Genomic DNA, 24,012 nt, shown 5'->3' with positions numbered 1-24,012 from the left:
TGAGCAGTACCCGAGCCCATCTTCCAGGATGGTTTGAAGTGAGCTGGGCTTGTACCAATTAGCCCAGGAGTGGCTGGAGTTCAGCTCAGCCATTGGTGCCACAGCTCAGCTAAACTAATCTGCTGGCAGATGGGGAGTGAGTTAAGCCTGAGATACTGGGTAAGAATATTACTTTACTGGTAGCTATAGGTAGGGAACACAAACATCTTTCTCTTTGAGAAGCAGCTGGGCATAATAATTTCTGACTGTTATTGTTTTGGTGGTGTTTAGCCTTATGAAAGATACAGGCCCCTGCTTGAACCTCTGTGTGCCTCAGCAGTGGGGAGAACTCAGGGAATGGTTTTTAATCATGTTGCCAAGACACTTCAAATGTAAAGAATCCAGCCTGAGACAGGCTGCTGGACCAGGGGTGGTGGCACAGGAGAGGCAGTGGCCCAGATTTTGTCTCTTTCCATGCTCTAAATTGCAGGCTGTCATGCAGGGGCTTCTACACTGCAAGGCGAAGAGCAAGTTTGCAGAGACTGAACTCCATGACGTGTTTTGGTGACCTGTTGCAGACATGGCCATTTATGCAGGCAGTGCTTCAGACCTCACTGTGAAGACCTCGAGCCTGTGGGCTCAGACAATGCTCCAGGGCAGCTGTGAGGGCTGCCCTGGACTCTGCCTTTGGATGCTGTACATCGTATTTCCTTCTCTTTGTTGTGTTCTGCTCCAAACTAGTGGGAGTGCTTCTTTGGGTGCTGAGGCTGAGCACCTGGAAAAGGGCTTTTCCCTTCCAGCAGTCTCAAATGAGGTCCATAGTGAATTTGTGAGAAAATCTCAGTGATGTTCTGAACCTGTCCCCAGGAGGTACAGATTAAACTATCATTCACTGTTCTGACTATGTGACTACAGCCTGCATGACTGTGAGTTGAGCTGGACTCTGACAGACCTTGTGTGAGTCATACCAGCCAGTGTCACAGTTCTGCATCAACTCCTCCCAGTTCCAGCAATCTCTTCCCTGTCAGTGGTTTGCTAGCTAGATTTGTTAGGTCTGGAGTAAACAGCCTTGTTGTTCTCAGTACAGAGAAAGCAGAGGCCAGACAGGTAGAAATTGGGTGTGAATTCTAAATAGGAGGAACATTCCATCCTTCTGCCACTGTTTTTCATCAGTGGATAATGAGTGAGGAATAATGTTTTGTGTAGTAACGTTTCACAGTAGCACTTGGCTTTAAAGAATAGCTGTAATTGCTTCTGTGCACTCAAGTAATTGAATATAGATCAATTACCAGCATTTTAGGTATTTAAACAGCCAAGCTTGCTCTGTGAAGAAAAACCTTTCTTCCCTGTTTAATAGTGAGACCTTTAGCTTCTTTGTTTATCCACATATCTGGGAGAAATGATTCAAGCTCAGTCATTAATTAGGGATTTTATCAAGATTTTCCTTTCAGGACTGAAAGGTCAGCACACCCTTGAAGAGCTAGCAAAACAAATGTCTCTGCTTTGCACATCAAGTCAAAGCTTGTGAGGAAGAAGCTTCAGAAAATGACTTAAAGTGTAGAGGTTTAATTCGAGGTGGCTGCTCGTGAGAACAGGCCTGGTGTGCTGAGCACCACTGTGGTGACCAGATAGCCTGAACTCTACCCACAAATATCTGATTGATATTTTGTCTTAATAGATTAGATGATCTTCCAAGGCTAGAGCCAGCTGACAGAAACACCAGGCAGAAGGGCTGAAGTAAATTTAGGGCAGAGGAGCATGGCTCTGCCTTTGATGCCATTTATTCTTGTTTTGCTGTTCAGAAAGCCTTTGGTTGCCAAAGCTACACACTGGCTCCTGGGTGCTGGGGATGAGGGGCCAGTGCAGCAGCCTGTGGCACCGTGCCCTGAGCAGTGTGCTGGCCTGGCTGTGCTGAGGAAAGAAGAACGTGTTTTGCTATGAGAAGAATGCTACCTGAATAATCCAGGCCAGATGAGGTTATGAACAAGATGCAACTTTGTTAAGTGAAAGGAGAGAGATGACTGAGTAGGCAAAGAGAAGTGAAGAGTTCTTCCTGGCAGGGATAACTCAGATGTCAGCCAATGGCTGTTAAGATTATCACCTGCATTGGTATATTTCTCTTGTGTTTGTGCTGGTTTTATCACTGGTTTCAAATCACCTCATTTTTCAAAGGAAGAGAAAAAGAGTAACTTAGGGGTAGAGGATTTGTGCTACTGCTGGGATTAAAAGTAGAGGCAGAGTAATCCAAAATGATCAGCTATAAATATTCTTGCTTCAAATTAGAAAACAAAACACAGCAGCAAAAATTTCCCACAATATTCAGCTGGTGGTTTTCTTACACAGACTTCATCTCCTCTACCAGCTAGTGTGTCTTGTAAAGCAGCCATGCAGCCGCTTCTGGTGTCTGTGAGGTGTTCCTCTATAGGATATTTGTCTTCACATCCTGGGCTGCAGCAAGAGAAACATAGCCAGCAGGTCAAGGGAGGTGATTCTCCCCCTCCACTCTGCCCTGGTGAGACCCCACCTAGAGCACTGTGTCCAGTTCTGGAGCCCCTATTCCAGGAAGGATCAGGAGGTGCTGGAAGGTGTCCAGAGAAGGGCCAGGAGGATGATCAGAGGGCTGGAGCACCTCTCCTGTGAGGACAGACTGAGGGAGTTGGGGCTGTTCAGTCTGGAGAAGAGAAGGCTCCAAGGTGACCTCATTGTGGCCTTCCAGTATTTGAAGGGGGCTACAGGAAGGCTGGGGAGGGACTTTAGGGTGTCAGGAGTGATAGGACTGTGGGGGATGGAGCAAAACTAGAAGTAGGTAGATCCAAATTGGATGTTAGGAAGAAGTTGTTCCCCATCAGGGTGGTGAGAGCCTGGCACAGGTTGCCCAGGGAGGTGATGGAAGCCTCATCCCTGGAGGTGTTTGCAGCCAGGCTGGATGTGGCTGTGAGCAGCCTGCTGCAGTGTGAGGTGTCCCTGCCCATGGCAGGGAGGTTGGAACTGGCTGAGCCTTGAGGACCCTTCCATCCCTGACAATTTTAGGATTCTGTGATTCTCGCACAAGACAAGAAAAGAATATTAATTGCCACCCTTTAAGTCCTTGGTACACTGCGCCACCAGCGCCGGGGCGCTCCGAGCCGCGCAGCAGCTTCAGCGAGCAGTGCTCTACAGCCCTCAAGTGGTCCCTTTGAATCCTACAGGCTGGCAGCAACGCCTCAGCCTCGCCCAGAGAGCTCCCAGGCTGGGCACGGTCATCCCTGCCACAAAAGGTATTTACCAACCTGCTGTGCCCTCCCCAGCCTTCCCCTTGCTTCCCAGCTCCGTGAGCCACAGTGGGGACTGGGTTTCACGTCAGGGCATGAGCTGCTTGTCCTGCCCTTACCTTTGTCCCCAGTTCCTGTCCATTTGTCTCCCCTTCTTCTCGAGGCAGCTGGGAGAGATTCCTGAAGAAATGTCTGCTTTATGTACAGCATGGTGGCTCATCACACTGCCCTTCTGAGCCCCCAGCCTCTCTGTCACACGAACCCCCACTGCACCCTCGTGTGCAAACTGATTTTACTGTAGAGTTGTTACAGTTAGTTATGGTTGTTACTCTCCTGGCTGTTGCAGGCACGGTTGTGGTTATATTGTTCTCGTCATACTTGTCGTTGTTGTTACCATTACAGTTGTCACAGCTCCTATTCTGGTTACACCTGCTGTTCTGTTATAGAGCTATCATTATCTAGTTATAGATACATAGTTATATAGCTATGGTTGTTACAGTTATTGTCCTTGCTATACCTGCTCTTATCTATAGCTGTTGTGACAGTGCTAGTTGTGACAGTGACAGTCATAGGCAGAGCCATGACTTTATGAGCATCACTAACATGGTTTCCACACTGCATGAGCATCCAAGCTGTGTCTCTGCTGTGTCTCTTCCTGAACCTGAAACTTGATGGCTTTTGTCCCCCTTCTTCAGCCTAGGTGACAACTGCCTATGCAAGGAGCATGAAAGGTGCTGGCATTGCACAGCATGTGGGCACTGTGAGAGACTGTGGTTCACCAGCAAAGGGATGAGGTGCATCTCCTGGTGCTAAAAGCCACTGTGGTAATCAGCCTTGGCCTTGCTGTGTTTGAGCAGTGAGAACTGGGAAGGGAAGAGCTACCAGCAAGGCCCTCTGTTCCTTTGTAGTTATGACCAGGAACACCTTTCATCTCACTGGGATAGTATTTGGCAGGGGTGTGACAATTCTGCAGGGCTAATGGATGCATCCCTGGGACTTTGCAACATGGAGAGAACCCCAGGAGGTCCTCTGGCTTCCTTAGCAGTGCCCAGCAGAAGACACAGTGATGCATCTATGTGTGGGTCTGGGAGTACCCTGGTCTCCAGGCTCCCCCTGTGCATCCCTTGGCTCCTGTTCCCTTGGAGAGCACTGTGACCTGCAGAGAGGAGAGAGCCTGTTGTCCCCATGGGGCATGGGGGGGTTTTGGGTTTGTTTCCAAGGAGGTGGAACCAGGACCATGCCAGGCTGTGTGGCCCATGCACCAGCTGAGGTTGGGTGAGACTCCCCAGACACTGGGGACTTTTGAAGCAGCAAAGGGGGGTACTGCTCAAGTGTGCAGCTCTCCCACCACATCCAGAGGGCCACTAGCAAAGTGTGGCTGCTGTGTGTGAGGGATGGTCATGCATACAGCTGCCACCATGGAAGTGGTGCTCTGAACTTCCTGCAGGCACTCCCCCTAGCAATGGGACTGTCTGCTTCTGAGGTTGCCCAGGTAGCTTCTCCAGAGGCAGTGGAGCTGGGAGCTGGGCAGTGTGCTAAGCAGGCAGCAATATGCAGTGCTGAATGAATGGGCCAGGCTGCAGCCACAGCCTGTCCTTGGAGCACAGACTGCTCAGGCTGGACTCTTTTATTCCCTCCTGATGCACTCCCACAGAGAAAAAGCAGCAGCAGTGAAAAAAATACTTGTATTCATTTACTTTGATCATCCTGCAAGCCTGGAGGGGCACTGATATCAGCAATGCCATGAACCATGGGAACTGATGGCAGAGTGGAAAACAGCTCTCACAAAAACTTAGACATTCTGCATTTGCATGGCTGCAGAGGGCCACTTGTAATCATCAACAACAAAGGAATCATAGTCAGGACTGTATATGAACTGCTTCACAAAGGCTTCCTTGTCTGCTGGCTCAGGGTACCACGAGGCAAGACCATGCTTGTAGGCCCAGTCAACAACCTGCAAAAAGAGAAGCACACTGAACTGAACTGAAGAAATAATCTTGGAAGGTTACAAAGTTGAAACCACCTCCAGCTTGTGCCTGGCTCTATCTTCCCTCTTTCCTCCCCTCAAAATTGTGGCCTCTTCCCCTTTGTTGACTCTTTGTGCAATTCCCTGAGTCAGCTACGCTTCATCCCTTGGGGAGGGAGTGCAAGCTGCCTGCAGCTACTGGCTGCTTGGAAATGGACACCCTTGCCCTGTCAAAATGGTTGGAAGTGTGCAATTAAAGGAGAGCAGCCCTCTGCTCACACCCTTAAGCTCCTCAGCTACACTGTGCATCCATCAGTAACTCCTAGCAGGTCAGTGGGATGATTCCCAGTGGGTGTCCCCTGGACAGTAATTACTCATTCGATGTACACAGGGCAACAACACACAATTAGGCAACAAGCCTAAGTCTGGAATAGTGTTTAGGTGCTTAGGCCCCTCTATCACACACGGGAGGAGAGGTCCCAGAAGAGCAGCTGGAACCTTAAGACTTTTGGCAACTTGCATCATGTTTGAATGTGACCCTGAATCTGAAGTGCTGAGCAGTCACAGCAGCAAGCAGTCAAACAGAGCTTTGTAAGCTGTGAGGAACCCAGGAACAGAAGGTATTTTCACTTTAACGATGGGAGAAATCATTGCAGCAATTCTGGCTGAAAGGACTCCTGGGAATCATTGCTTCAGGCCACAGAGGAAGTTGAACTAAACCCCCAGAAAGCCAAAACGATCCCCTGGCAATTCTTGCCCTCCCCAGCACGGAGAGGGGCAGTGAAAGCGGAAACACTCACTCTCACAGCGATCTTGAGAGACACCTCCCTGATGCTGTTCAAGGGGGGATAGAGTCTTCCTTCTGCAAGATTCTGCTCTGTCACCTGAGCAGCAATGGACTAGGAAGAAGAGAAATGTCACTTGTAAAGATCGCCTCAGGATCATCCCACACTCGCTGGCGTTACACCACCTGTGGCTGAACCCTCAGCAGCGCTGGGGCTGGCACGAGCTCTCAGTGGGGAGTGCTGAGCTATTCAAGACATGTGTGCATACATTTCATTACAGGCCTTACACTGGTGCCAGAAGGGTGGAAGTGCTGTGCAGGGTGAGGAAAAGCCCTGTCCTAACTCCTGCACCTCTGTAGGTGCAGTGGAAGCCCCTGAGCCTGGGAAAGGCGGTGGGTTCTTTTTGCTGAGGCTGTGCCATTTGCACTCAGGCCAGGTTCCTGAGAGCAGCTGGAGCAGATGTGTCTGCCCCTCACTATCCTTTGAGAACACGAGCTCAGTGCCAGCGGGAGACCTGTGCTGTGAGGAGGAAGATGTCATCGGAGATGTGCCGGACCCCGCAAGCAATCACTCCCAGCGCCACTCCCGGGAAGACGTAGGCGTTGTTGCCCTGGCCAGGGAAGAAGGTCTGTCCGCCGGGCAGGGTGACCCTTGGGAAGGGGCTCCCGCTTGCAAATATTCCCCGGCCCTGGGCAAAGGAGAGAAAGAGGCATCCAGACTCAGAAGAGAAGTCTTAACCTTCCTGCTGCTTGCCAGGACCTGTGCCAGCGGACTCTAGCAAACGAGTGGGCAAATCTCCAGCTGGTCAGGGAGAGGCATCCCCACCACAGCACCTCTAGCTGACAGTGCTGGAGGGCCTGGTCCCCAGCACTGTGAGCCACTGAGTGTCTGTTTGAACTGCCAGTGCTCTGAACTTGCTGAGAAGGAGTCTCTCTTCCTCTCTATCAATCACCTCTAAAGTGTGAAGAGAGATGCAGGTGAGAGAAAGCTCTGGGGACTGTGTGATTGCTTTAGCCAGCAGCAGGTGGTGGAAAGGGCAAAGAGGAGCGAGGGACAAGGCCTCCTCTCACACTAAGTCAGCCACATGACAATAATTCTTCAGAGACACTGGGTCCAAGCTGGGTGATGGAGCTGTTACATAGACAACCAGGCTGCCAAAACAGAAGGGACAGTAACCTGGAAGGATGAGACATCTCAGACAGCTATGGGTGAAGGAAGCAAGTGCTGACTTTAGAGGGTCACAAAGTAACTCAGGCTGGTAGGGATCCAAACTCCTGCTCACAGCAAGATTAGCTATGCAGCCAGGCCAGGTTGCTTAGGGCTTTATCTAGCCTGGTCTTGACAATTGGCAAGGACAGAGACTGTGCAGGCAGTCTGGGCCCCTGTCCCACCTCCTGACTCTACTCACAGTGTGCAAACTTCTTTTTATGCCCAGCTTGAAGCTCTTTTACTTCAGCTTATGCCCAGTGTTACTTGTGCACTCAGCATGCAGCACTGTGGTCTCCCTGGTGCAGCCATGCCGCAGCACAGCCAGCTGCCCCGTGCAGTACCTGGGTGAGGCGGTAGCACTGCTCCGCCGTGCACTCCGCTTTGCTCGTGGGGTTGCTGAGGGCAAACACGATTGGCCTCTCATTGAAGGCTGCCATGTCCTTCAGAATCTTCTCAGTGAAAGCTCCTGCAACGGCTGCTACACCTGAAACAGCAGCAGAGTGAGATGGTGCTTTCCAAAGGCCTGCCTGCAGCACGTGGGACAGACCCCGCTCCAGTGCCCCTGCTGGTCAATAACCTGTGAGCAGGCTCCGTCCCAGGAGCTGCAGGCGGGAAGGTTTCTCCTAAGATTCAGGTTTCTCCTAAGATTCAGGCTGGAGGTGAGGAGGAAGTTCTTCCCCATGAGAGTGGTGAAGCCCTGGAATGGGTTGTCCAGGGAGGTGGTTGGGACGCTGTCCCTGGAGGTGTTTAAGCCCAGGCTGGCTGAGGCTCTGGCCAGGCTGATCTAGTGTGGGGTGTCCCTGCCCATGGCAGGGGGGTTGGAACTAGCTGATCCTTGTGGTCCCTTCCAACCCTGACTGACACTATGATACTATATGGCAGCATTAAAAGCCCATCATCAAAATGAAGCCCTCTGCTCCTCTGGGCAGAGAGGGGATCAGTGTTTAGGCCAGTCTGGCTGCAACACTTTGCCTCCAAAAGACGTGCCTGAATGGCTTGTTGTTACCCTGACCCTGCCCAGCCCCCCAGAGCCATGTTTTCTGCCAAGAGCCCCAGATCCTGACGCCCCCAGCACCTCCTGGGGGCCTGTCTGGGAAGGCTCCTACAGCTCCAAAAGAGAGGAAGCCTGTGCTCCATGGTTGAAGGGGAAAGGATGTGGAGAACTCAACTGACAAAGTGAGGGTGAAAGATGCTCCTTTCATTGTGACTGGGAGAATGAAATGAGGACCTGGAAGAAGGAATCTCTCCTAAGAACTGAACTGATGTGAAAAGGTTATGCTAAGGGAACTCCACCTATAAGTGCTGTAGGCTTCACTTTCTGCACCACCTCTTCCAGCGTGCTCACACTGGGGTGGTCCTGGGCAAACATTTCTTTCTCGTGGTTCAAGTGGCTCCTGCCCTGTGAGGAAAAAGGAGGAGTCAAGCTTTGTTCTGTTGGCAAAAGTTGGAGATATAGCATAGTAACCCCTTGGTTCATTTCATCTCATGGCCCTCTATCTAAACCAGATTCCACAGAGCAGAACCTCAGCATCAGCCAGTCAGGCACTGAGCTGTGTTGGTGTAATGTCATGTGGGGCTGGTCTCTGCTCCTCCCATACACTGATTGTGTGGAGGAAGGATTTGTCTGCCAGGGCAGAGAAGGTGTACATGTATCACAAGTCCCCTCTAGTCTGAGGAGAGGCAAGAACAGAGGCCCTGAGGACTCAGTTAGTGCAAAGCAGAGCTGGGCCAGGTTGGATCACGAAGCAAGGCACAATGTTGTTGTTGTCATGCTCTTTGTGACATGCAAGATCTCTAGCACTGCTTGAGACCATGCCCAGCAGTGCAGCCTACCACTTCAGAGGCCCAGTCTGGGCACTGACTTTAGGACAGCTGGTACAAAGCTGTCACCAGGAGACCTAGTCCTCTGAAGAAGAAGAGCTCTGCTGACACCAATGAAACTGCAGCCCTTACTCTGGGGCTGAGCAGGAGTCCAAGGTATTTGCTGCTCTGGCCTCTCTCTAGCTTGCAGGAGGAGGCAAGGAAATGAAGCTTCTCAGTTACCTTCACAATCAGCCCCTTGGAGTCCACCATCCAAATCTTTTTGATGGCATCTTCTCGTGAAGTCCCTTCCTTTTCCATGGCCATGATGATGAGGTGAGCTATGCCCATTGCAGCCTGGAACACAGGGTGTAAACATTTCATAGGGGCAGCATCATCTGCTGAGGGGCAAGATTTGAAACAAGAGATGTGTTGGGCTCACCCCTCAGCACTCTGCAGAGCAGGCAAGCTTGCTGTCCCGTGGCTGGGCAGTGCCATGGCATGGGCCTGATTTCAGGTGGTGCCATAAATACAGAAAGAACCTAAATCAGTCACCCAGCAGAGCAGGCTGCCTGCAAGCCTGGGGCAGTGGAGGTGCTACCCTGAGGGGCACTGGCTATGTCTGTCCTTAAGCCAGCTGCTGCAGGAGAGGAAAGGGGCAGACACTGAACAAATGGTGCTGGTGATGCCAGTACAGAAGCTATGAGGGATTGCTGCAGCTGAAATACTGCCAAGATTAAAGTCCTCTTCTCCCATTCCTGCTTGAGGAAGCAGCCCTGGATTTGCTGTATGTGCTAGTGGTCCTACAGCTCTGCCTGGGCCCCCTGCCTGGCTGAGAACAAACAAGGCCAGAGATGGGGACCAGCACAGACATGTCTGCCAGAAGAGGTAGAGAAAGAGAACAAGCAGTCATTATGTCACAGAGGGGCAGACAAACAGTGAGCAGCAGACCTTCCCAGTCCCACAAGTGGGCAACAGCTGAGCCAGAATCTGGACCAGCACCTTCAGTCCACAGCCCAGGCTTTTGATGCTTTTTCTGCTTCCTCTCCCTTTGAGGAAGGCATCATGCAGACTGTTTGGCTTCTGCCATAGGGGCAATATGACTGACTCCAAGAAGTGAGGTTATGTTCTTATGGTCCTTTGAGTCTGAGTCCATGTGACTGTGCTGTAAAGAGGCTCTGGTTTACCCTGAATATCAGCCCTGAGGACTCAAACCAACCTCCTTAATGTTCCTGCAGCCCTCAAGGTGCCTAAACCCCCCTGCACACGGGCAGCCTCACGGCATTCAGGAAGTCTGCCTGGGATTCATGTGTTAAGGGTCCCCAAAAGATTATTGGCAACTTCTGTGCAGCAGAACCCACCTGCTGGGCCTGCTCTTGCCCAGGGACAAGGAACCTCTTTCTGTGCTCTGCTCTCATGAAGCCAAGCCAAGCAGGAAGTGGCACAGTTGGCTTTTCTTTCTCTACATTCCAATTTAGTTCATATTTAGGGAGAAACCCAACAAACCACAACAAAACCCAAGAGCATTCCTACCTCTCCTGCTCCCTGGAAAACAAACTTGTGGTCAGAGAGTTTGTTCTTTGTGATCCTCAAGGCTGCAAAGATGCCGGCGACCGCAACGGACGCAGTGCCTGGAAGGAGAAGCCTCATGAGATGGACATCCTGTGGGCCCTACTGATGCACTGTCACAAACCCTTCTCTTAGATCCTGTCACTGAACAATCAGGCTGCCTTCCCTGAAATACTGATCCTCAGTAGACATCAGGGCAGAGTGCCCCTGCTGCCCTCTATACAGAATAAAAAGGTCTCTGAATGACCTTCAGCAGGATTTAATATCTGCCCCTCCAGAGTTCAAGATGTGTGTGACTTGTTTAAGGTCACACAAAACATCTGTAGCAGAGTTGGGCACTCATCACAAAATCCTCTGTGATCATGGAATCACCTTCCTTTTCTTCTCATTTCCCTTCCCAGTCTAGCAACACCTTCTCTTTTTGGACTTCCTTGATACTGTGATGTGCTGACTCAGAGCCATCACACCTCACTGGCCTTAAGGAGCCACCAACAACATGAGTTGGTCCCAGATTGGTGAGAGTGAATCCAGCATATGGAGAGCAGACTCCTGCTGTTACAGACACCCTGAGCCATCAAGGGAGGCTGGTGTCTGCCCTCACCCCACATCAATCACATCCAGTGTTCACTTAATGTCCTATTCCAAGTGAAGGAACAAGATGGGAAGAAATCAATTAAGGTACAGGTTAATGAGGATTCAGGCACTGACGGTGTCTCTGGTCACCAGGGCAAGCTGGACACAAGTGCTGGAGGTGAGCTAGGAGTGAAGGAGGCAGCTTTATCACAGAGTATTCCAAACTGAAAGAGACCCTGAAGGATCACCAAGCCCAAGTTTTATTGCTCAGCAGTTTAAAGGACACTGGATCACAGGTGCTCCAACTCTGGTGCCATCCCCAGCTCTAAGTCTGGTCTCTCCAATGTCATCTCCACAAGCTTTGTGAAAGACCAGGGAGGTCACAAGTAAGAAGCCTTGTGTGGGTGGTCCTGGGTTGGACAGACAGTGAAGCCTTTGAGGCTTATAAACCTGCTTTTAGCAGACTGCCTGCATTTGTTATTTGCCTGCCCATTTAATCAGCAGTGCATCAGTTTTGACCAGCCAGTGCATCACCCCTGAGGTGTTCAAGCAGTGTGCAGATGTGGTGCTTCAGGATCTTAGTGGTCATGGTAGGTTGCACTTGATGATCCTAAAGGTCTTTCCCAGCCTTATGGATTCTATGAGTCTATAATCAGTGAGACCACCTGCAAGGTCCTTAGGGGCTGGGGTGCTGCCAGGCATCAGTGACCAGCCCTGGTGGGAGGCAGAGCAGCTGGGGAGCAAAGCACGACCAGGAGCAGCGAGACCAGCAGATGGTGCTGCCTCATCTCTCGAGGGCCGAGACGACAAACTCATCCTCACCTGCTCCTTTTCCCTGCGCAAAAGCCGCAGCTAAACCAGGCATCTACTGCCCTGTCGCGGCACCCAGTGAAGATCCTGTCTCCCGTTACTTCCACGCAAGCAGGAAACCTACTGAGAGCACAGCTGGGCGGGCAGAGAACTCCCTTCTAGCGACAGGGTTTACTTTGCTCAGGGAACCTACATAAGAGACTCTGGCAAAGAAATCTTTATTGGTCAGAGCAGAAGAGTTTATCACTGTCATTAGCTCACCAACATTTTGCTCTTACAACTAGGGAGAGTTTAATTCTCAAAACCAGGATTAATCAGCACCACTCAGAAGTGATTCTGGCTAAGCAGAGGTGGCAGTGGCCAGAGTCCTGCAGCAGAGGTTAGCACACACACACTGGTAGGGCAATGGCAGCAGCAGCAGCTCTTGCTCATGAGGGCACTGCATGCACCCAACAAAGGGCACTGGACTGATGGTTGGTAGCTTCATAAGCTTCCTTCTCACAGTGAATCACCCAAGGTGCTCACTTCAGCACCAAGGATGAATTCCCTTCATCAGATCAGAGAACAGTTTAAGGGAGCTGATGGAGAACACCCCAGCCACTGAGTGCTCTGCTGCTGCAGTACCACCACACCAGCTCAGACAACTCCACAGCATACATGAAGGAGCTCTTCCTGTTTCTCCTGCACTACATCTCTGCCTTTTAAAGCTGTACTTACCTAGGGAAATGCCATGCCATGGGACTAGAAAAATTCCAGAGGAAGACAACAGCCAAGGAACTTAAAGGAGCACCAGAGAACTGCCTAGGGTTCAGCTTCTGCTGCTTTTTCTGGGTGTCACACAGCCAGCTCATGCTCTTCCTCTGGGTTTTGGTGAGTTTCTAATGAGTGGGACTGCTTGGCTTGCTACCATGCCAGGTGCTAGGAAGGGACTCCTCTAAACAAACATCACACAGAATCACTGTGGTTGCAAAAGACCTGTAAGATCATGAAGTCCAAACACTACCTAAGTCTCCCAGGGCCACAGCTGCAGCATATCTTTGAGCACCATATCTAGATGGCTTTTAGATCCACCCAGGGATGGTGATTCAACCACTTCCCTGGGCAGCCTGTTTCAGTCTTTTGAGAACCCTTTTGCTATAGAAGTTTCTCCTAATGTCTAACCTAAATCTCCCCTGGTGTATCTTGGTGCCATTTCCTCTTGCCCTGTAAGTTGTGACTTGTGAGAAGAGACCAACATCCACCTCTCTGCAGCCTCTCTTCAGGTAGCTGTAGAGAGGGATAAGGTCTCCCCCCAGTTCCCTCAGCTGCTTGCTCTCAAGACCCTTCACCAGCTTTGCTGCCCTTCTCTAGACCCATTCCAGCACCTCAGTGTCTCTCTTACACTGTGGTGCCCCAAACCTGTATAGTCCTGCCTTGCTAAGGCAGACACTTGGACTGGGTCAAATGAAATGTGCCCTAAGACTGCTACTCCCAGCAGAGTTCTGTAAGGGAGGCAAGACAACTGGAGTGCATGTTGGTACTTCTACTGCAGACACCTAAGCTGTGGAGGAAGGGACCCCAGCCTGGCAGTTTGAACTCCTGTGACATGCAGCAGACAATGAATGCCTACACACAGGCTCACACAGGCTCACACACTACAGCCCAGACTCACTGTGCAGGGAAATCCCCAAGCCCCTGTGTGGGTGGGAGTGGGGAAGTGATCAGAGGAAAAAAGTCCCCAAGTGGAACAACTACAGTGCAACAGTGTGAGTGTCAGGTCACAGCAGCAGCAGCAACAGATGCCTGGAAAGTATTTAGGAGAAAGATGTAGTTGGGAAGTCTCTTGTTTCTCTTGGCCCCGACTCAGGTAAGATTGCTTCATACCCTGCGATTGTCAAGACGTCTGATGGGGCAAATGCTGCAAGCCCATGCAAAAGGACAGTGCTGGTGGGACATCCAGAGGGGCCTGAGGTCTTTTAAAAGATGTCACTAGCAGGAATTTGAGAGGTGGGGAGTGTGAGAAGAAAGGGTGCATGGCTTCAGTCTGCATTCTGCAGAGTGGAGACCTGTGGGACTGGGTGTGCCATTACTCATCCCCCTGCACTTGCACTGCAGCTCTGACTAACAGCAGGACTCTGTTCAGCTCTGCCATTCCCAGCCCTCCTCCTCCCTCTCTAGGGACTCTGTAATGGTTCCATGTCTTCCCTGCTGCATCTCACCCTCATTACTCAAGTACCAAAGTTACTCTACCCTGGCCTCCTCTCCATGTTCTTCTTTGGTAATTCCAATTCCTGAGCATGCAGCCATAGAGCATCTCCATGGAGGAGAGCTCACAACTGGTCCATGTGAGGAGCTGGCTCACCATTGTGCTTCAGTTCTGAAAAGCCCCACAGCATGAGATGAGAGGGGAGAGGACACTCCTCACCATGAGCTGTGGCACAAAAGAGCCAACCACCCTTCAACACATTGGTCTGTCTCTTTCCAAAGAGGTTGCACAGTGCTGTGGCAGCTAACTACTTCCTTCAGTAATTAGCAAGAGCAGCTTGGCTGGTCTGTATCTGAGGTGAGACATGGAGAGGCACAAAGACAAGAAAGGGAAATGCTCACAAACCATCCCATCTGTCCCAAACTCCAAGTGAACCCCCAACAAAGTGCCACACAACAGCAAGCACACCTCGGGAGCACCCAGAGGCACCCCAGAGCAACAGAACTAGTAAGAAAGCAAAGGTACACTCAGAAATGACCATCCCCTTAGGAATTAATCTCTGGCACTCAGGAACATGCAGAATTCTGTAACACACTACAGAAAACCCCTCTGAGGTTGGTGCTCCACTTGCACTACACTAAGAACAAACCCCAGCAGATGTCAGTGGAGCTACGCTGGAGCAGGAGCTGGGGACAGAAACAGCTCCACAGTTTCGAGACCCTTCAAGATGGGAAAGGCTGCAGCCCAGAGGTATCCACACTCAGGGACCCTATTGTGCCTTCAGAGTGGAAAGCAAAGGCAGAGGGGTGAAGAAGCCTTGCACACAGAGTTACAGGCAGTGCTGGCATGAGTGTGACAGGGAAGGTGCTGCCCAGTGTCAATGCCAGGGCTGTCCCATGTGTGACATCAGCCGCTGGCCAAGCAGGGAACACAGGGGCAAGAAAGGACCCTGCAAGTGCCTGGGAACAAGAGTTCCCCCATGCTGAGGGCTGCCAGTGCCCTGTCACCCAGCTCCAGGCTCTGGCTGAGTGGTGCAGAGCATAAGCACCATGCTGCACCCCTCTGACAGCAGCAGCAGTGTGAGCACACAGCCACACCACTGCCCATTTCTTCACAAGCAGCCACGTCAGTGATTCTCCCTTGGCCACTGCACACCGCTGGAGGAGATGGCTGAATTCAGCCTCCCTGCTTATTTTTCACCCTTGTCCCACCTGCTTACCCTTCACCCCATCACAATGTGCCAAGATGAAGGCCCAGGGAGCAGCAAACACCAGTTTGACAGCTGGAGCAGAGGGCAGCCAAGGAAACACCTCTACATTTATGGATGCAGAGGAAGCATAGGGCTTCCCCAAGCACTGGCTCACACTAACTCCCTGCAACAGTCCCACCTGTTACTGGGGAGCAGAGTGGAGCTTGTCCAGATCCACTCCAAATACATAACCAAAAGTCAAACACAGCACAGCTGAAGCTGCTGGAGCAGCTCAAGGTTTTCACCTCCCTAGCTGCAGGCTCCCATGAAGGGGCAGAGAGGAGAAAAGCTGCCAGATAATGAACATGCAGAACGTGTCTTAAACCAGGTGCCTAACTGCAGGTCATTCCTAGGTGTCCACTGTAAAGTGCTTGGACTACACAGTGCAGTGCTGACCTGCAGCACTGCCCACACTCCTCCTGTGCAGAGTGCCGGCCAGGACACAGGCTGTACCCCCAGGCAGACTGACTGATCTGGTTCATGAAGACAGAGGCTACCAGGCACTGCCAGCACTTTGCAGGAGAGCATCCTTGTCCCCACTGCAGCAGTGGAGACCCTGTGGATGTGGTTTTATACCAACAAGCTAAACCAGGTCAGTGCACAGCCCCATTTCTCTGTTCATTTTGCCTGCTTAGCCTGGCCTTGCAGACCACAGAGAGCTTAAACCAGAGGTGATGTATGCTGCAATGGCAATGGCCAGTGACCAAGAGAAACAGCAAGAAAAGCAGACCAAATGTTACAATCCCCCAAATGACAGAAGGTACAGGACACACCTTCAGGTCCCTGCACCACTAAGCCCAAGACACTAAGGGTCATCTACACCCAGGAGTCCACACTGTTGTGACCTGGCTTGTCTAGCAGTCAGTGTGTGATTGAGGCACAAGCCTAGAAGCCAGGCCTTGAACAGCTATATGTAGTTGTGCCAAGGGAAAATGCAGGAGCCTCTGCTGCTGCAGGCACAGCAGGTTGCCTGGTAATGGTAACTGGTAGAGAACTGAGCCCATCCCCACAGCTCTCCTCAGGCTGGGTAAATCCCCACAGGGAAGGCGTGCTGCTCAGGAGCTGCCTGGCAGGACACAGCCTGCTCTGCTCTGCAGCAGGGTACGTCCAGAGCTCCCTTCCTGTTGTGCTCCCCCCTCCGCTGAGTTTCCTCTGATAATTACTGATGCATTTTCCACGCCAGCTGAAACAACAGAGCAAGATGCTGTACCATTTTCATCTGCTGAAATTAGTTACTGCTGAGCCAAGAGTGAGCTGTGCCTGCTTCTCACAGCACAGGGCAACGTGCCTGCTCAGCAGGCCAGTCTGCACAGGAGTGATGTCTAACTTGGTCAACTGTTTGAGGCCGCTCCGATTTGTGGCGCTGCAGTCAGCTCCTTCCCAGCCTCAGCTGAGGTCTGGGAGCAGTGTTCCTCCAGGCTGAAACACTGCCTCCTGAAGTGCCCTGGAAAGCTGACTGGAAAGGTTATCTGCTAGGCTAAGGAGAAAAGGTGGGTCATGAGATATTTTGAGGCTCATCAGAAGTCAGACATCCAACACCAAAATGGAATCATTGCTCTGGCAGCTGGGAAAAGAGAAGTTCTGCAAAAGTGAGGACCCCCTGTGTGCTGCCTGTGTGCTACTTGAGATGTGGAGGGACTGTGGAAATAGAAGAGGGTGGGTGATTTTAATGTGGGTAGTGATTTGGGGCTTCCCTTCCTGAAGTGCCTTGAAAAAGTCTCATGTGCAGGGTGTAGGTGTTCAGGGTTTTAGAAATTCCATCTGCTTAGAGCATCTTGAACTGGTTACAGATGAATCTGAACCAGTCATTGGTGGCTCTTTGGTGTCATAGCAAGTCCAGTTTTGAAGGACTGTTAAAGATGCCCAGGGCCAGCAGACAGTAGACTTGTGCTCCTGTGCACTGTTCTTTCTGCCTTGCCCATGTGTGTGAAAGGCTTTTGAATGACTTGATCAAATACAGTTCATTAAAGAACGTGGTAGAGATGTCTCAGTTTTCTGCAACTCTGACAAACATTGCAGAACAACTTCTGCTGCTTCACAGCATCACAGAAACATTCAGGTTGGAAAAGACCCTTGGGATCATCAAGCTCAACCAATAACCCTACTCTACAAGGTTCACCCCTAAACCATATCCCCAAGCACCACATCCAAACAACCTTTACACACATCCAGGACTGGTGTTGTCAGCCACACTGCTCAGCTTGGTGCTGCTGCAAGATTGCAGAGGGTTCACTTGATTCCATTGTCTATGCCACTGATGAAGAAATTCAACATCATTGCTCCTGTGTGGACCCCTGAGGGCCACCACTTGTCACCAAAATGTCAGAGTCAGATCTATGTTTGAAATCACCTTTGATTCACATGGGGGTGGGTGATGTTCAGAGGTCCCTCCCAAACTAACCTCCTCAGTGATTTTGCACATTTTCTTGTAGGAAGCCAGAGATGCCTTTCTGAGGGGTTCACAGGCCTGGACACCTCTGTAAGGCCTTCAGTTGTCTGACTTTGTCACTGTGCACAATTACGTGGAGCAAAGTTACAGAAGGAAGAGAAAGAGCAGGACCTAAAGCTTTCTCAGGTCCCTCCAATTTCACATGCCTGCTTCACCGCCTGCCCTGGTACTTTACTGGGAAAAAGGAAGAAGTGACAATCAATTTTCTCCCCTAGAGCTGAAACTGAAGCTGCTGCCCCTTGCATGAACTCAGACAGAGCTGGGAAAGGACTGATGTCATCACCCCCATAGAGGAGGGAGAAGCACTCCCTTAATGGGGAGCTCCTATGGGGTGAGCACTTCGAGCCAGCTCCTGCTAGCTCCCAGGCTAATGGCTTTCAGACTAAGAGCAATCACCTCATCCCAGTTTGTGGTACCTGGCAGGCGTCCCACTCCGCGTCACCAGGCTGGCTCCAACTGGAAGGAGTCTGAGTCACTTTAATTCTGAGGGGTTAGGATGGATTTGGCAATACTGTAATTTGTATGACAAAAAAACCCCAAAGGCAGGCATTAATATGTTAGCCTGCTTTCAGTTCCTGCAGGCCCTGAGGCAGCAAGAGTGAGGCCCAAGGGAGATTAAGTGGAGTGATTTACCCTTTCTTCCACATCCGTGTGTGTAGGCACACGGCGTTCAGGGGCTCACTAGCCCATGGACAAGGAGTTTTCAGCAGCGGCTCAGGCCTGGCCTAACCTGCACTGTTTGTGCCTCAGATGTGTTTTTAAATCAATACACTTAAAACAACACTGGCTCAGGAGCTGGGATACTTCAGGCTTCAGGAGGCCTGTGGCTGCCTGGTTGGAGTAAAACAAACTGGGGTTCCTTAGACAGGAGCGTGAGATCCTCTTCGAGCATTTACAAGTCAATTTGCATTGAACTCTCTCCCACTTCTACAAAGTAGGTGAAGCATGAAACACCAGCATGTTAGAAAAGAGAAACCCTGAGGCAGACCACAAGAACAGGAGAATGTAAGTGAGAAAATGGCACTTTCTACCTCTCTCATGTCATCTGGGATAGAGAGGGGTGGTAAATCGGACTGCTCATCCCAGCTTCAACTCCGTGAATGTCTGACATGACTCTAAGACAGAGTTAACTGAATAGATACAAGTCCCATCAGCTTTCCAAAGGTCTCCAAAACTCATTCCTGACTATGGCCCTGGCTTGAAATCCCTTTTTCTTTCTAACAGTTACATAAAAGAGCCTGAAATGGTGACTTGCTTCCCTTGCCTCATCCCTTGCCTGTGCAAAAGATCAGCAGGATTTCTTTCCTCATCTATGACTGTGAACCAGGGCTAGCTAGATGCTTGATCTGAGAATGGAGTTCAGTAAGAGGTAAAATCCTGTTGTTTTCACAGGTGGAACTTTGTGCAATTTGCAGAGGACTTGACATCTCCCATGCCCTGTGAGAGACATCTGACTGGGGGAAAGCATACAAGGTCCATTTTATGGTAATGCTGTTTTACAGCTTCCTCCTAGATGTGGTTTGCCTCTCCAGGGAAGTAATTTCCAGGAACCATCTGAGGCATTCAACTAGGCCAAAAAGACACTGTAAAATAGTCTCCTGCCTCCCACTCAGCCTCTTGAATTTTGCTTTAATATCCTCTTTTCTTCTCTCTGTCTTAGAAACCATTGCAATTCACCAAGAAACCCTTCTGATCCACTCAGGTTCCCTTGAGAAACACCCCCAGGCCCACACATCACCTGGCCTCTTCTCCTTTCAACTGATGAGTCTTCTTCCACTTGCAGAGAGAGCAACTTATCTGAAATAAACTTTCACCTCATTGGCTTCTTAGCATAGGCTTCACCTCTCCACCTCCAGAATACTTTGAGTTCCTCCATTCCATACTTCCATTCAAAAATGTGTCTCATATTCCAGTGTTCCTCTCCCCACTGAAAGCTTCTGCAGGTGGCAAGGACCCCTAATGAGTCTTCTTGTACAGAAGAACCTGTCTCACCTCTGAAACACCTTCAGCCCCTCTGCTTTTAAACCCTTCTGCCTTTGAGCAGGACAGTGCATCCTGTCACACCAACCATGTTCCCACAAGTTGTGCCATGGCACATAGGAACAAGCTCTTTACACACACTGCCTAGTACTGCTAGTATGGCAGCTGATGCAGAAGTAGTGCTGGGTAGTTTGCTCCCCAAAGAGCCAGGACTGTGTGAAAAATGGGACTGGCATTTCTCTCAGTCTCTTTTGAGACTGCAAATGATTAAATCAACAAACCTTGGACAATTCTGCATGTTGCAAGCAGGACGAGACAAAAGAAGGAAAGATGAAGAGACTCACAGGAGAAGAACTGGTTATTTGTAATCACTTGGGAAGATCCTGCCCCTCTTGACTAGCCAAGCAGCCCTTCCAATGCTTTATAGCAGAGCCATCATAAGACCAGAATGCTACCAGGATGCAGCTTGCATCCCTCTGCTCATTTGAGCAGTTCTGCTGACTGCTGAGCCTCACAGGGCCTGGAAGACATGCTGGTAAATAACTCCAGCTTTGCTGCCATCATTTCTCTTTGGCACTGGAAGAGTTCCATTAACCACTCTAGGGGAGAGCATATCTGTTCTCAGACTGGAGTGGCGTTAGCATCCACGGAGAAGAAAGAAGCCGTTTAGCTTTTCATGTGTGCATGCAGTAAGGATAACGTTTTCAGGATCAGCTAATGACCACCTGGCTCCTGGAAATGCAGAGTCTTGCACAACTGCTAAGATGTCATCATTGTTTTAGCTAAATTACAGAACATGAATGGAACTCTCTAGATTATCTTAATCATCTAAAGCATATGATGGATTTTCTGCCTTGAGCAGCATTTCTGTCGTGAACAGCTAAATCCCTGCAAACAATGGGGACTCAGTTTTCAGCTTCGGTGGCTGCGCTTTTGTTTACATTTAAAAGTGCCTGTGTGTAAACTCCACAGTTCATCAGGCATCTGAGTATTGTATAATAAATAACCTCCTGATCTTAATCATCTTTCCTCGTGAGAAGGTGAGGGTGAAGCCTGCCAAGGTGGCAGTGCTCACCTTGAATGTCGTCATTGAAGGTGCAGTATCTGTGGCGGTACTTGTGGAGGAGCCGGAAAGCGTTGGCATTGCCGAAGTCTTCAAACTGGATCAGGCAATTCATGCCGTACCTGCAGACAAACACACCTGCACATCAAAATGGGGGCAAGCCTTCCCACAACTCTGGGTGTTAGGTACATCTTTCACCAGGACAATGGAGCTAGAATTCCAGTGCATGTCCTAAGAGAAGTGCATCACAGTATCACAGTGTCACAGTATAACTAAGGTTGGAAGAGACCTCGAGGATCATCTCAGAGTAACAGCTGAGAGGAGCACACCCTTCCCAAGGTCCACACACTCAGACCCCAGGATCTCTTGACCTCCCTTCCAACCTCTGATACACTGTGAGACTGTGAAATGTGGAGTATCTAAAGAATAAATTGTATTCATAATTCAAGAGACTCAAGGAATATGTGCATTTATCAATAGAATAGAACAGAACAGAACAGAATAGAATGGAATAGAATAGAATAGAAAATGGAATGAAATGGAATGGAACGGAACGGAACGGAACAGAACAGAACAGAACAGAATAGAATAGAATAGAATAGAATAGAATAGAATAGAATAGAATAGAATAGGCCAGACCAGGTTGGAAGAGACCTTCAAGATCATCGAGTCCAACCTATCACCCAGCACCACCCAATGAACTAAACCATGGCACCAAGCACCACTGCTGTCAGGGAAAGTTTTCTGCAGCAACAGAGGCTGCTTAAAGCTTTGCTAGTTCTTTGCTGTGAGATCTAGCAGATGTTCTGGATGGTGTGCCCTCTCTCAGCCATGTTTTCCTTACACATCCAGTGGGCAAGAGGCTCACCCATCAGACAGCTGACCTTCCCTTTTTGTCTGGAGTCTTTGCACAAATTTCTTGGAAATACAAAGTGTTGACTTGTGACCTCCAAGACTTTACAGAGAGAGACTTGGGAATCTTAATCTGTTGGTTTTCAGAGTGTAACTCAGCATTTCAGAAGAAATGTTGATACTAGATGTTTCCTTGATAGCTGCCAGAGTCTGCTGTGGGGAGACATAGAGTGCATGAGCAGTCTATCCCTCCTCAGTGGAGCTGGTAGTTCCCAGCACACTGGGGACAACTTAAAAGCATCTTATAACAGGAAACACCAAATTGCAGTAGACATCAGGGGCCACTGAACCATGCAATGTGGCTGTCATATAGGGTGCAGGAAAGTCACAGAAGCATTGGGAGCAGCTGTCCAGGCCATTGTCCAGGGCTTCTTTCCCCTTGAAGTAAGGCAAGCTGGAACTTTGCCACCTGGAGCATCTAGCTCCTGATGAATTTCAAAGCCTGTTGGTCCCCTGGAAAATCCATGCTTAAAGCTCCATACCCAGGGTGAGAACAGTGGTGCAGCTACAACAGGGATATGGCACAGGGCTCTTTCATTACTCCTCTCAGCACAAGGAACAAGACAAGACATTGCTGCCAACAGACCAGTCATGCTGCCTACATCTGCCTACCCAGAGAGGGCTCACTAGCCACTGCAGAGTGGGGAGTAAGGTGGACATGCCCTGTTTCTCTGCTCCTTGGTGACAGGAGCAGTGGCCCTTCTCTCTGGGGATGACACTGTATTGCAGGCCCCATGAGAATGTAAGACTCCACTCATCCCCTTGTTCATTGAAATGTTTTCAAATCTTAAGCACAGGATGTTGGGAGACTTAGCTGGAGTGAGGCATTGAGTTGAATCTGAGCTTGTTGTGTTTAAGAGAGTTATACATATCTCTAAAATCATTCACAGAACAATGGAATGTTTGGGGGTGAAAGGCATCTTTAAAGATCATCTGGTCCAAGGCCCCTGCAGTGAGGAGTGTCAGCTTTAACTGCTCAGAGCCCCATCCAACCTCACCTGGAATATTTCCAGGGATGGGGCACCTCTGGCAATCTGTTCCAGTGTTTCACTACCTTCACTGTAAAAAAATTCTTCTTTATATGTAGTTTGAATGTCCCCTCTCAGTTTAAAATCACTGTCCCTTGTACTGTAGCAACAGGCCCTGCTAAAACACCTCTCCCCATCATGATGCTTCTCTAGCAGCAAGCACACAGAACGTGAATCAAGTGTAAGCTCCAACCCTCTTGCCTGTTTGAGAGCAGAGGGTTTATGAAGTGAGAGTTTCTCCTGATGGACAAATAAAGGAGCACCATGCATGGGGTTCTCATTGTCTCTTTGCTGACAGACATACTAGAAATGGGAAATAATGATGATAAAAACCTCAGGGCCTGACTGCACAGAGTGAGTGCCAAGCAAAGAGCTTTGCAGGACAGGAGCCACGCTTCTCAAATGGAGCAAGTTTTATCCTGTATCAGTTCCTAGTTTAAAGCAGGGATGCCCCCAGCCTCAAATTTCAGTGGCAAAAGCAGGAAATCTGAACAGGAGGCATGTAAGGTGATGCTGCCTCTGCATAGCTTACAGTCCCAGAAGAGGCTCAGGTCTCTCACACAGTGCACCTCTTTAGAACCTTCTCAGCTGCCTGCAGCCCAGTGGTTGCTAATAGCTGAATTATTCATTCCCCGAGCTTCTCCCACCTCCCTATCACATCTATGTGAGAGAAAGGATTACTTACAGCCTTTTTAGATATTAATCACAAAGCTTCAGTGCAGCCTAGAGTCATACCAAGGGCTGAAGCTGTACAGATACAGAGCAGTCTGACTATTGCCTGGTATTTAGGGACGACATGCTTGCCCTGATGTTAGTGGGTCATTATATAAAGCTTGCAATTATTTCCTGCCATTTGACTCTAGGGGTCTCTAGCTGACACTGTGTGCTGGTTTCCTGCAAAGCAACTCAGCAGAGAGGAATATTTCTGAAGCACAAAAATGTTCTCTCTGAAATCACACCTTAGAGCACTCAGTCCCTGGGATCACACAAGCAGGGGTTTATTTCTCGTCTCCTACAGTTGAAATGAGCACTTGGAGATGTCTCTGTAATGCATGCTTCCTTGGCAGTCAGATATTCTGCATTGCACCATGACAGCTGAAATATTCCATGCAAAGAGCATCTCCTCCACTTTGAGAAGCTCCTTAGTAAATGCACCACTGAAAATTTCATATACCAACACTCCAAAGATGAAGATAGGGAGAGA

The 24,012-nt window shown here is 49.9% G+C and overlaps 1 protein-coding gene across 3 annotated transcripts in view; it reads right to left on the bottom strand.

Annotated features, from left to right (window-relative positions):
- Positions 1–4,901: 4,901 nt before the first annotated feature.
- Positions 4,902–24,012, bottom strand: part of ME3 (malic enzyme 3) — a 130,822-nt gene continuing 111,711 nt past the window's right edge. For 2 of the 3 annotated variants that reach the window (XM_068145903.1, XM_068145911.1), the window contains exons 8-15: positions 20,881–20,990; positions 10,524–10,621; positions 9,234–9,347; positions 8,484–8,589; positions 7,532–7,674; positions 6,496–6,669; positions 5,997–6,095; positions 4,902–5,184 (exon numbers count right to left, since the gene is read on the bottom strand). In XM_068145903.1, the coding sequence (XP_068002004.1) occupies positions 5,023–5,184; positions 5,997–6,095; positions 6,496–6,669; positions 7,532–7,674; positions 8,484–8,589; positions 9,234–9,347; positions 10,524–10,621; positions 20,881–20,990 (1,006 nt within the window). In that variant the 3' untranslated portion in view covers positions 4,902–5,022. The remainder of the gene's footprint in view (positions 5,185–5,996; positions 6,096–6,495; positions 6,670–7,531; positions 7,675–8,483; positions 8,590–9,233; positions 9,348–10,523; positions 10,622–20,880; positions 20,991–24,012) is intronic. The other variant, XM_068145919.1, reaches the window with a different exon arrangement.

Source organism: Melanerpes formicivorus, unplaced genomic scaffold (genome assembly GCF_026170545.1).
Source record: "Melanerpes formicivorus ecotype bairdi unplaced genomic scaffold, bMelFor1.0.p_v2 SCAF_1, whole genome shotgun sequence".
NCBI lineage: Eukaryota > Metazoa > Chordata > Aves > Piciformes > Picidae > Melanerpes > Melanerpes formicivorus.
Note: the sequence above shows the minus strand (reverse complement) of the source record. Positions and strands in the feature narration are given on the sequence as shown.